This window comes from Paroedura picta, chromosome 9 (assembly GCF_049243985.1).
Source record: "Paroedura picta isolate Pp20150507F chromosome 9, Ppicta_v3.0, whole genome shotgun sequence".
Taxonomy (NCBI): domain Eukaryota; kingdom Metazoa; phylum Chordata; class Lepidosauria; order Squamata; family Gekkonidae; genus Paroedura; species Paroedura picta.
Genome location: NC_135377.1, coordinates 39270935 through 39283140, shown reverse-complemented (window position 1 = coordinate 39283140; position 12206 = coordinate 39270935). Strand labels below are relative to the sequence as shown.

Genomic DNA, 12206 nt, shown 5'->3' with positions numbered 1-12206 from the left:
AAGCAGTTCCATTGCCTTCCTCTGCAGAGTTTTCCTTGGTTTCTTCCATCCAAGTACTGACCTTGCTTAGCTTCTGAGAATTGATGGCAGGCATGCTGCTTTCCTTCCTTCATATGATATGTCCACTTGCAAGTGAGTGAGAAAGAGAGAGATCTTTGCCAGGTAACCTGATGTATTTATATGAGCATGAACTTTCCTCTCCTTTCTGTGTGATGGGCAATATTTGTGGAGTTCTGTAAATACCGATGTAGAACTTGATAAGGGTTTTTGCAGAGATTTGAATGCAATTCATTATTAGAAATGACCTTTGCAACCCATCTCCATGGAGCATGTTGGTGGCTCAAAGTTTTAAATACACCATGGTATCAGCAGGTTCAAATCTCTGTCAATAGAAAAGCCTTAAGTACATGAGACAAAGAACTGTAGGGCACAACAATTCTTGCTTTTGATTGCAAAGTGAATGTTTGTTGGCTGTTTCTTACAAAGAGATCTACACACCAGCTTGCAGGATGTACACATCGGTAACTTGCAACAGAACTAGAAAGCGAGATGTAGGGTTAGTATTGTGTCCTGCTAATTCCATTCCTGAAACCCATACCATGTCAAGTCATGATAGAAAGATTCAGTCAATTAATTTTCTTTATAACTGAAGTTGTGACTACCTGTCATATAATAATGACCAAAATATCTTGACCTGAGCTGTAGATAACTGGATAGGAACCCACCTATGTACTTATGCTTTTAGAGCAATCCTATGTACACTTACTCCAGTTTAAGACATAGAAATCAATGGGCTTAGACTGGAGTAACTGCATAGGTTTAACACAGTTAATAACTTCTAACAGGCCAAATTTCATCAGGATCTTTCTCTATGGCAAACATAGGTACATGTCTGTTTAAGTTTGCACCATTCACCTACTTTCCCCTAGGCCCTCTTTTAGAAGACAAGAATGTCAAGCTCAAAAGGGGCAAATAATCCAGAGTAAAGAAATATGGCTGGACAGGTGGTTGATATGCTGAGCCAAAAATGGAGATCTAATTAGTGTGTATTTATGTTTAACTATCCAGAAATATTCCAATAGATATTGTGCAAATAAAATTGCAATGTAAGCATGGAATGAACTGTTTTAATGCAGTCATATTTTATGTTAGCATACCCACAGTATGGACAATGTCACTCCCAGCATATTAAAAAGATTAAGTGGCAAAACAAAGTAAGCGATCCTACTAATTTTAGCACAGTTCCTGCTTCCAGCTACATATCCTTCTCAGCTATACTATTTTAACTCAGGGCGAGCCTCCAAGTTTCCTTGACAGGAGGTCATTGCGAAATGCCAGTAAAATGTACTAAGCAAAGGTCTGGCAGGACCTCTGTTGCTTTTTTATGTTCATGGTCAAATCTGGCAGTACAATCCTAAACAGAGTAACTGCTTTCTAAATCTATTAAAGTCACTGGATTTAGTAGGGTATAACTCTATTTAGGAATACATTGTAAATTTCCATTTAGATTTAAACCACTTTTGAGAAACAGTACCAAGAGATGTTACTCAATCCGCCGTGGTGTTTAGAAGGGTCAGACATGCCACTGAAGTTTCTGAAAGAGATGGAGTAATGTGATCTGACTCATTCATCAGTATAAAACTTTCCTTCCTCTAGTCCCCTAACATGGCAATTAAGTGTCTCCCTGCTTCATTTAACTCATTCAGTTCAAATTTGTACAACTGAACTTCCTCTGTACATTTGTCAGACGATGCTGAATGTGACTTTATGGCAGTCAATTTTATAACATTCTACCAGCCTCCAAGGACCAACAAACTTTCTGCTGCATTGCGATTCCAAACAATGAACACAAAGACGTGGCTCCTTACGAGAAGGTGTTAGTGTACACACCTACTGACTGGACAAGTAATTGACACATTTGAAGTTTGGGGAAGGTTAGGATTAGGAGTGTGGGGATGGGAATAGAAAAAAAAACTGTTTCTAGTTTTATAAGGGAAACATGCCAACCTCTGCTTGACCTGCTTTGTTTCCAATAGCCATAAACAAAGAACCTGACACACTATGGTTGGGCCAGCCATAGTAGCAACCACTGTAAACTTCTAATACAAGGGAACTGCTATGCTCTGTTGATGTTATACTTCATGTTGATGGAAAGCCAACATGGTGTAGGATTCATGGCAGCAGACTATAATCTGGAAACTGGGTTTGCTTCCTCATTCTTCTATATAAGGCCAGTTGGGTCACCTTGAGCTAGTCACAGATCTCTTAGGGCTGTTCTTGTTCAACAATTCCATTAGAGCTCTCTCAGCCCTACCTACCTCACTAAGTAGGGGACAGGAAGGGAAAGGCATTTGTAAGGCACTTTAGGATTCCTTTGGGTAGAATAAAGGTATTAAACAAACCCCAACTCTTCTTCTTCACCTAGGAGCTTCAGAGTTATGTGAACATTGATAGCATCTCTTTTAAAGAAGTCTCTTTCACTTAGATTCAAATGGGTAGCCATGTTGGTCTGAAGTAGCACAATAAAACCAGAGTCCAGTGGCACCTTCAAGACCAACAAAGATTTATTCAAGGTGTGAGCTTTCCAGCACAAGCACTCTTCGTCAGACTATGAACTCCTAACATGATAGGGAATATATAGCAATAATCAATTCTGTTACATCATAACATACGCATAAACGAAAGGGTCAATGGTGAACGCTAACCTGTTGCCAAGCTTGACATGGGTAGCCATTCTCAAGCAAGACAGGCATACTATAAATCTGCTGTTGTTTAACCCTCCAGAGGACATCGGTTATTAGTGTCCTGATCCTTTGCCGGGTAAAAAGATGCCGTGCAGAGCAGCCCCACCACGTCCCTAACGAGAACAGCTGAGCCTGGCTGGGGGCGGCTCCACCCCCCACGAGAAAGGAGGTCTGGCGAGGTGACTTCTTTTGAGAGATGGGAGGCCAGCGGGGGGCGAGCGAGGGTCTTCCGATGGGCTGAATGGGCATCATGCCCTGTACCTTCAACCCACAAATCGGAGTGCCCGCTGCGGACCCGCCAGCAAAGAGCGAGGCATTCCCAGGCGCGGGCGGGCGCACGCCCTCCGCCCCCTCGGGCCACTCCAGCGCCACGTGCCGCCTTTGCGCTCCTTGTTGTTGTGGTTGTGTCGGGCGACTGGGGACTTTGCCCGGCCTGGCCCTTCCGGGGTTGCCAGAGGACAGAGGGCAGCCAGAGAAGCAAGTCAACAGTGGGGTGATTCGTCGCCCGTCCTCTCTCTCCCCCCCCCCCCCGGTCAAGTTTCAGCTCTTTCGCCAGGGGGCTGGTTTATATAAAGACTGCCCTGATGCCAGAAGAGCAGCGAGAGACGCCGTGGCCGTCGATTCACGGCCCCCCGACTCGCTACTCGGCTAGTTTGCTGCGACGAGCAGGGCGGCTTTTTGTCTGGGCGAAGAGGTCATACAATCCAGCGCTTGGTGCAGAGAACGACGGTCTTCCGAGGGAAAGGAGCAGGACAATCCAGGTAACTCCGCCTCTACCTACTCGCTCTGTACTAGGCTGTTTTCTTCCCTTCTTTTAGGAATGCTGTGGACGAGTTGACTGAATTCTTCTTCCCAACTAACGGGAATCATCAAGGTTTATTTATTTAAGGTACAGATTATAATTAAGGGGAAAAATTAGTTATGTCTCCAAGGTTGTTGACAAAGATGCCCTTTGACTAACATGGAGGGGAACAGTGCATGCAATTTTGCATTGCTATTGAGGAGAAGGGTATAAATTCCTTTTATTTACTTCAGTTATATTCTGCCATTCTTACCCAGTGTGAAGACATTTGTGCTTCCTTTTTATCTCGCAACCCCCCTGTAAGGCTGAGAGTGTCCCTGGCCCAAGGAAGCAAGCTTCTATGACCAAGCATGGATTTGATTTTGAGACTCCCAGAGCCTAGTCTGATGTTTTAACCATGAGCCATTCAACATATGTTGGATAATGCACTTTCATTGTGCTTTTGCAGCTGGATCTCTCTCTGCAAAACTGGAAAATCTACTTCTAAAATGCATTGAAAGTGCATTATCCAACAAGTGCCGAACAGGCCCACAACACATGCTGTCTCCCAAGAAGCAAACAAATAAACATAGTTTTGGCTTTGTCTTCTGAAACTGAAAAGTTTAAAAACTTATGTTTTAGGGGGCGTCAAAGTTGGTACAAATCTTAGAATTGTTAGCATAACCCCTAAGGAAGGCCTTTATCCTTAAAATTGTGTGGACATAACCATTGATTTGTATATCATAATGGACTGCCCCTGCAATGTGACATGAACTGCTCATAGGTTTAATTGCTTGAGCAACAGTGGAGTGGCATACTTGCAGAAGACTCTCTGGCAGTTTCTGAGTAGAGTGTTTCTTGTGCATTGAACCTGTGAAAATGTTTATCTATGTATACTACTAACATGGATAAGCCACAAATTGGCTGTTGCAACACAGAAATATATGAGATCTTATTTTTATTTGATGTTCATAGTTGGCAAAATTGTGGGCACAGGTAGAAAACTTCTGCAGGAGCATATTAAGGAACATGAACCTCTAGCTTTAAGGCCTTGCGCTCTGTAATGTAGTACAATTCTAAACTATAAAGAAGCTAATGTGTTGGTATGCCCTGTGGTTTGGCAGACTCACATGGAGGTTTTGCATTTTCTTCTGTCTTGCAGGTACATCTACGTAATTCTTGCCTTTCACTTAAAATGGCAACTGTGCCCTCACCTGGCTGCCTTCTGGCAAAGAACCAATACTATAGAGGTAAGCGTTCTGTTTTGACACTTATGAGGGAGATTGACATACCTTTGTGTTTCTATGGAAAATAAGCCATGGTCATACTGTGCATACTATGGAAGATTTTAGCAGTTGTGTTTAAGTTTATTCTTTGTGCATAATACTTGCACGTTGAAACATTTAGTCCTTAATGAATTATCCTTACAATATACTTTGAACATAAGGACTTCATCTTATTTATTCCATTTTGCTTTGTTATGAATATTTGTCTTCTTCCTTGTTAAAAGGGGGATATTATATCATATGATAGTGACATGGTCCCCGAGTGAAAAATGGCCAGAGGATATGGTTTTCCCTTCACAAATTAGGAAACTAACAGTACAGTTCTAAGCAGAGTTGCACCCTTGTAAGCCCACTGACCTCAACAGACGGGTACAGTTCTGCTTAGAATAGCACTATGAGACAATCTTTGTAAAATAAAATACTTCTGAGATTCCACAAAGGACAGCTTCACCCTTCACACTGATCTGGTTAATACTGAATGAAAAGTCACTTTCCCACCAGTAATATCAGATTGTTTTTCACACACAGCACGACTGAATTCTGAATCCAGTGTTTCTTCAAGCAGTTCATCTTGCTGTTCTGATTCCATGAACTTCTCAGATCAGGAAAAAGCCTTTCATGGTAATAATGCTCTCTATGGGTTTTAGGTGTAATCCTGGAAAGTTAAGCATGTTTAAATTCTGTTGAAACCAGCAATACCTCCATGCTACATTCCCACAAGTTTCCATGGGAATTAAGTGTGCTTTATTTTTTCCTAGTATTGCTGTTTAGTTAAAATTATTTTTGGGGAGCTTACATTGTGTATGTATATATATTTATAGGGCTACCTGAAGTATTTGAAAAATGTTGGTGGATAAAACACTTTTTCCAGTGTGAGTCACCTCAGAATGTGGGCAGGAAAACCTTATCAGCCAGCAGGTAAGAACTGCTTCTCTTTTGAGGGAGATTATTCATTGGAACTAATTCTCTTTTTGCTTTAGGGAATCTGTTTTACGATGCAGAACAGAAATTAAAAACTTTAAAGATCAGATGCCATTTAATCTGTACTTCTAATTTCTACCACAATTTACCTCCTCCTTTGCTATAAATTATATTTGTGTATATTTTATATTTTCAGTGCTAACAGCTGACTTTGTTTGCAAGCTGAGGATGTCCATATTGACATTACATACAGAAGCTCATTTCTTGAAAGACTCTGGGTCTTCCAGGCAGCTGCATTCAGTTATGTGAAGAAAACAAACTGCTTGAAACTTCACTTGCAAGAAAAGAAGGGCAAATTCCCAAGGATTTATCCACAGTTCAAATAGCTTTTCTTGAGGCAATCACCAATTCAATTTTCCATGTCTGTTGCAGAGTTCTGAACACTGAACAGGTGTTCTGCATTTCACAATGAATCTTACATATCATTGGAGGAAAGGCAAATGAAAAGTCTTGTTAGCATAGAGTATCTGCTAATTACCCAGGCTTTCCATTACTAAATTAAAAAGCTTCTGTAGACTGTCTGGGGCAAAATGACTCGAGGCTGTTTTGTCTCAAAGCTGGAAACATCATAGCTGAGATTAACTGAACGAAGAACTTCTATCACAGCTTCAAATTTTAGAATTTTAGCTATGCGGACATATTCAAATACCAGATAAAGGTTTTATGTATTGTCAAAACTTAATTTACAAAAAAAAAAAGCAATTTGAATATTCCAGTCTTTAACATATTGTGTTGGATTCCATGAGCCTTTTCACTGTTGAAAAATAAGGGGTTCCTCTCTGGCCACCAACAAATTAATGCTAGAGATCATGGGACAAGCATAGACAAAGTCACATCACATAGGAGCTTTAATAAAGAGGGGCGAGATTTGAGTGAGAAAGTTGACTGGATCCATCCCATAGCAGGGATGCAAGTCACTGATTTCATTAGAGTTCAGTTCCATATTAGATGTGATGATCAGATTAATGTGCTGTTGTCTGATCCATGGAACATGATTTACATATTACTTGCACCTTGATGAACAACATTGTTACTATGGATTAAAATGGCAAAAAGTACATCCATTTTTCATTTTTTTCCCTTTGCTTTAAAAGTAGAATCTAAACTAGAATTCCAGCTTGTTTTCTGTTTGTGAATGAAAGAACCTTCTACTTTTATTGTAGTTCAACTTTCCATTTATATTCATTAAAAATAATATTCAGAATTAGTTTCAGCAAATGATGAAGTGCATGATTATATGGTTTCAGTATGAAAGGTAGCATCTTCATGCTAGTAACTGTTTTCATTTGGCATGCTTTTTCCTCCCTCAGACATTAAAAATGCTGAGAGGAACAGGTCGCTACATGATGACTGAATCTTGTCGTTATTAGGTTAGCATCCAACTGCACAACATTATTGCACAAGATTGCTAATTTTTGAGATCCCAGAAGTGTCACTTGTTAATTAAATGGCAGGTATTAGGAGTATAACTCTACAGATAATGTTCTGGGACATCACAATAGATCCATTCTGTTATAATTTGGCTGTATTATCATTATGCAATATATACCTAGACATTAAAGAAAATGAATGCAGAGAGAATATAAACAGTTGGTTTTGATTTGTGGACCTGCATTATTACAATTCTATGCATCTTCATATATGTAGAAAATCTTGTATAGTGTTATTGGAGAGATGTGTTACTGTACAGAAGTATTTTTTTTACTAAGTTTTGTATTAATAAAGATTTGATAAGTATGTTGACTGGTTATGGTCATGAACCTAAGAAATAATTCACAGTACAGTTGGGAGAATGCCATTTAGATGTGATTTTGAGGGGAGAACTGTCAGGGTGAAGATTAAGCACCCTCCCCCATACACACTATTGCTCTGTTCAAACAAAAGTGGGTTCCTTATATACATTCTTGTGTATGTGTTGTACAGTTAGCCTCCAACTTCTTTACATAGGGCAGGAGATACTGTTATTCTCACTAGCGCGCTCTCTGCACAAGGTCAGCAGAGAAAAAATTCTTGAGATTATAGCATCTGTGAGATATAGCTCCCAAGTCATGGCTACCTAACTGCCTTCCTCAGCAAATGCTTCTTTGTGTGGCCATGTATGAAGAAGACAAGGTGGATCTGCAAATGTGAAATGGCCCAAAGCAACAGAGAAGCAATGATACTACAGGTAATATGTAAATGGTAAAGATAAGCCCTGTGCCAATGCAGTCATAACAGTCAGATTTCAAGGTCTCTGACATTTCCTGTGTTGTCCCTTGTAGCCTCAGAAATTATGGGAATCCTTTTCAGTGGTGTATTCAGAACAGTTTTGTTGGATGTTAAACCATCATATATGGATATCTGCCCATGTACAGGTACTTTGGTGAATTTTAGTGTGACTTAACTTTGTCTTCATTGCTTCTGCTACTTCATCAACTGAATAGATATAATACAGCATCTTTTTATCTCTTAAAATGGAGCCTTCAATCAAATCAGACAGCACATTTTTTCCTTATTTTTATTTATTATATTGATATACTGTCTTCCCTGCAGGTTCAGGGCAGTTCACATGAAACACAAGGAACAGGAACAGTACAGAAAAAAATAATTAACCATAAATAACAATACAACAATAATTAACAGTGAGAATAATAAATTCATAACTGCAACGTACTGACAGACCCATAATTGGTTGGTTAAAGGCATTAAGTTCCATGGGAGGGAGGCTCAGGGCCCCAGTGGAAGATGTTAGATCTGGTTGACCTCAACCAAATGCCTCAGAAGAAAAAAGGAAATCACGAGGCACAATGATGCAGTAGTCTATGTATATAAGAGAAAAGGTTATAACATAAGGTCTAAATGGTCAAACATAAAGAGTCAACCAAAATGGGATCCTAGGTTAAGTGACCCGCTTTCTGTTTTATCTTCATCACTACTGATGAAGATAAAACAGAAAGCGGGTCACTTAACCTAGGATCTCGTTTTGGTTGACTCTTTATGTTTGACCATTTAGACTTTATGTTATGACCTTTTCACTTATATACATAGAGAAGACTACTGCATCATTGTGCCTCGTGATTTCCTTTTTTCTTCTGAGTCCACATTGAGGAATCCACGGTTCTATACTCAACCAAATACCTGGCAGAAGAGCTCTCTTTTGCAGGTCCTGTGGAATTGTTCAAGTTCTGTTAGGGCCCTGATCTCCTCTGGGAGCTCATTCCACTAGATGGGGGCCAGAAGAGAGACAGCTGATTGAGGTCAAGCAAGCTTCCTTGGGGCTGGGGATCACTAGCCAGTTGGGGGTGGCAAGAGTGTAAATCTCTTTGAGGGGTGTAGGAAGACAGGCAGTCCCCCAGGTACACTGGACCCACACAACATATTATTAGAACCTTAAGTTTATTACAGAATTCCACCAGTAGTTGTTGGAAAATAGGCCGGATGTGGGACCTCTATGGTCTAGCTGTGAGGATCCTGGCGGCTGTGTTCTGGACCAGCTGTACTTTCCAGATCAAGGTTAAGGGCAAGCCTGTGTAGAGCGAGTTAGAGAAGTCCAGTTTAGAGGTGACCATAGTGTGGATCACTGTGGCTAGATGTTCTGGGGCCAAGTAAGGCACTAGTAGTTTGGCTTGGAGAAGGTGGTAGAATGCCATCTGTGCTACTTTCATGACCTGAGCCTCCATTGAGAGGGCGGCATCAAGGATCATGCCCAGGTTTCTGGCAGAGTGAACCACTGATAGCTGCACTCTATCCAGGTTGGGTAGGCTTGGACCTTTCCTGCCCAGCCACAGGACCTCTGTCTTTGAAGGGTTGAACTTCAGATGAGACTGCTTGAGCCACCTTGTTACGGCTTCTAGGCAGCTGGCTAATACGTCTGGGCAGAATCAGAGTGGCCATCCATCAGGAGGAAGAACTGGTGTCATTGGCATATTGGTGACATCCCAGTCTGAACTTCCACACCAGTTGAGCAAGAGGGCGCATGAAGATGTTAAATAGGATGGGAGAGAGAACTACTTCCTGAGGGACTCCACATGCAAGCTAGTGACAACTTGATCTCTCTCCTATAGCTACCCTCTGTCCACGATCCTGGAGAAAGGAGATTGAAGGGCATTGAAGGGCATATCCTGGCATTGATGTGGCGGTGAGCTAGAAGTTCATGATCGATTGTATAGAATGCCACTGAGAGGTCTAGTTACATTTAATGTAAATGTTAATGAATACATAGGTGCAAGTATTTAAGGAGACATTTTTCCTCTCATATTCAAGATAGAATGTTTCTTCTGAGATTTTTTAGTTTTGTTTTTAGATGTTGGACATAATAAAATGACTGGCCATCTCACAAGACCCATTCCTTCTATATGTGTGAGAGGGAGAAACATCTTTTCTAAAATAGTGTTTCCTACCCTTAGATTTATGAATGTTTACATTAAAAACTACATTTTCAGATAAGTTTCCTAATCCATTAAAAGCACATTATTAAGAAATTAATATTTTTAACAAGATTCAATAATCTGTTAAATAATCAATTCAACAAACAGTGTGAAACTCCAAGCACCACACTATATTGGCTTTTGTGGGTTGGCTGCTGTTAAATAGTAGCAACAAGTCAGCTTGAGCAAATGACACAGTTTGAGTAATATCAAGTTGCCCATTGTTTGCTTAGATTTCAGATCGTTCTGCAAACCTGAGGCCCTTTTCAGGAATGTTGAAAGATTTGTCCATTCACCACTCCAGTCTTCAGAATTAAGTATCCCCAGGTGAGGCCACACTTTGCTATAGAATATACAAGTGAGAATCCACAAGGACCTGTAAGGTAAACAGTCTCCCACCTCTTTCCCTTTACTGAAAACCCCAATAGTGTCTCTGCCTTTCCTGTTTCTCTTATTCCCATCTACCAACCAATCTACCTTTACTCCTTTATTTTGTTCTACCCTTCCTTATTCCTGGCACCCTCTACCCACGAATACTATGACCACTCTTTCTCTTTTTGCCTCCCTCATGCCATCACTCCCCCCCTTACTCTCACACACTTGCCCATCAACTACCTCCCCCCCACAGAAGCAGTAGCAGAGACTCTCATTCCCATTCCTCAAAATACTAAAAAAGTATTTTTCATAGAAGTCTTACATTTGTTGACAACATTAGATCCATAACAGACTATTTGGTATGCTTCTCAAAGAGTGCCAGATAGGTAATCTGCATTTTTGAACTCGCCTCTACAGACTAAACAATATTTCTGATACCTGGGCCAACAAGACTGGAATTAAAATCTCTGTACAGCCATAACACATTTTTGTTATCTTTTAGACAGAAAACTGAGTTGTATGGAAAACTAAAAGTAAATATGACAGTACTCAGTTCTTTGAAGGAAGGGTGGGATATAAATGTGACAGTCAAGTATATACCATCCTGAGGAAAGGCGGCAGAATTAAACAGGAAATACAGCAGCAGTCAGCAGAAACAGCCAAATGCAGGCACTGGTTATATTTATCTTTTCTTGAGAATGTGAACTGATAAGAGCCACAAATAATATTTTCATTTCAGATATCATTGTTATACAGTTGATAAAGCCGGATTATTCCTTCTTCCAGGAAAACGTGGTAAAAATATACTACAGCACAGATTCATAAGGCATGACTTGCCATACAAGTGAATGGCTGGGCAGAGACAGCCCCATTGAACAGATTTCTTTAGCTACAATAACAACAGTGATTTGTGCTGCACAGCTTAGGCAGGGCTCTTCCATTGTGCCAATAAACTGAATTCAGGTAACTCCTATTCCTGCCCCACACGTATCTAACCATCTCAAAGCAGTGAGTGAAAGACCCAACGATAGCTTTATATTGTCATGGCCATTTTTTGGAGCCCTAAATATCAAAAGTCCAAATGCTCTTACGTACTATAGTGCCAGTGGCAGGGGTAATCCATTGCTCATCCAAGGTAGTTATTTATTGTATAATATATAATGTGTACAGCATGGCCAGGTGATCTGAGGATTGTCTAGCAGCCTCTAGCAGCAGAGACAGAAACACCAGGAGTAGAAATTTCTATAGTATATGAAATACTAAATAAGAAGGGGTTCACCAAATTGGAAAATATTGTTGAGCTCTAGCCACTTAAAGGTGTTTTCACTCAAGATTTTCTACTTTACGCAGCTTTATGGAGTGGTGATTTTATGAGGATCAATAGTTAGTAGTCTGTTTCTTTCAAATCAAACTTGCTGTTGTGTGAGTGTCCTGTTTGTTATGTCCCCTGAAATGCTTGTGGAGATAATCATGAAACAGAAATATCTGGAAAAGGAAGATATGAAAAATACATATGTATTGTTTATATCCCCCTTCAAGGATCGCTGCCTTGTTGTGGCAAGGGGGCTTGCGTAGCTCAGTGAAGCTATGAGCTATGCCGTGCAGGGCCACCCAAGACGGACAGGTCATAGCT

At 40.5% G+C, this 12206-nt stretch overlaps 1 protein-coding gene across 2 annotated transcripts; it reads left to right on the top strand.

The window, feature by feature from the left end:
• The first annotated feature begins 3256 nt into the window (after positions 1–3256).
• Positions 3257–7529, top strand: PPDPFL (pancreatic progenitor cell differentiation and proliferation factor like). 2 transcript variants are annotated; one of them, XM_077352444.1, is made up of 5 exons: positions 3257–3505; positions 4688–4775; positions 5340–5432; positions 5633–5729; positions 5929–7529. In XM_077352444.1, the coding sequence occupies exons 1-5, from the start codon at positions 3329–3331 to the stop codon at positions 5939–5941; spliced, it is 468 nt and encodes a 155-aa protein (XP_077208559.1). In that variant the 5' UTR covers positions 3257–3328; the 3' UTR covers positions 5942–7529. The 2 variants fall into 2 exon arrangements, with proteins under 2 accessions (XP_077208559.1, XP_077208560.1); XM_077352445.1 differs by having other exon boundaries at positions 3407–3633.
• The last annotated feature ends 4677 nt before the right edge of the window (positions 7530–12206 follow it).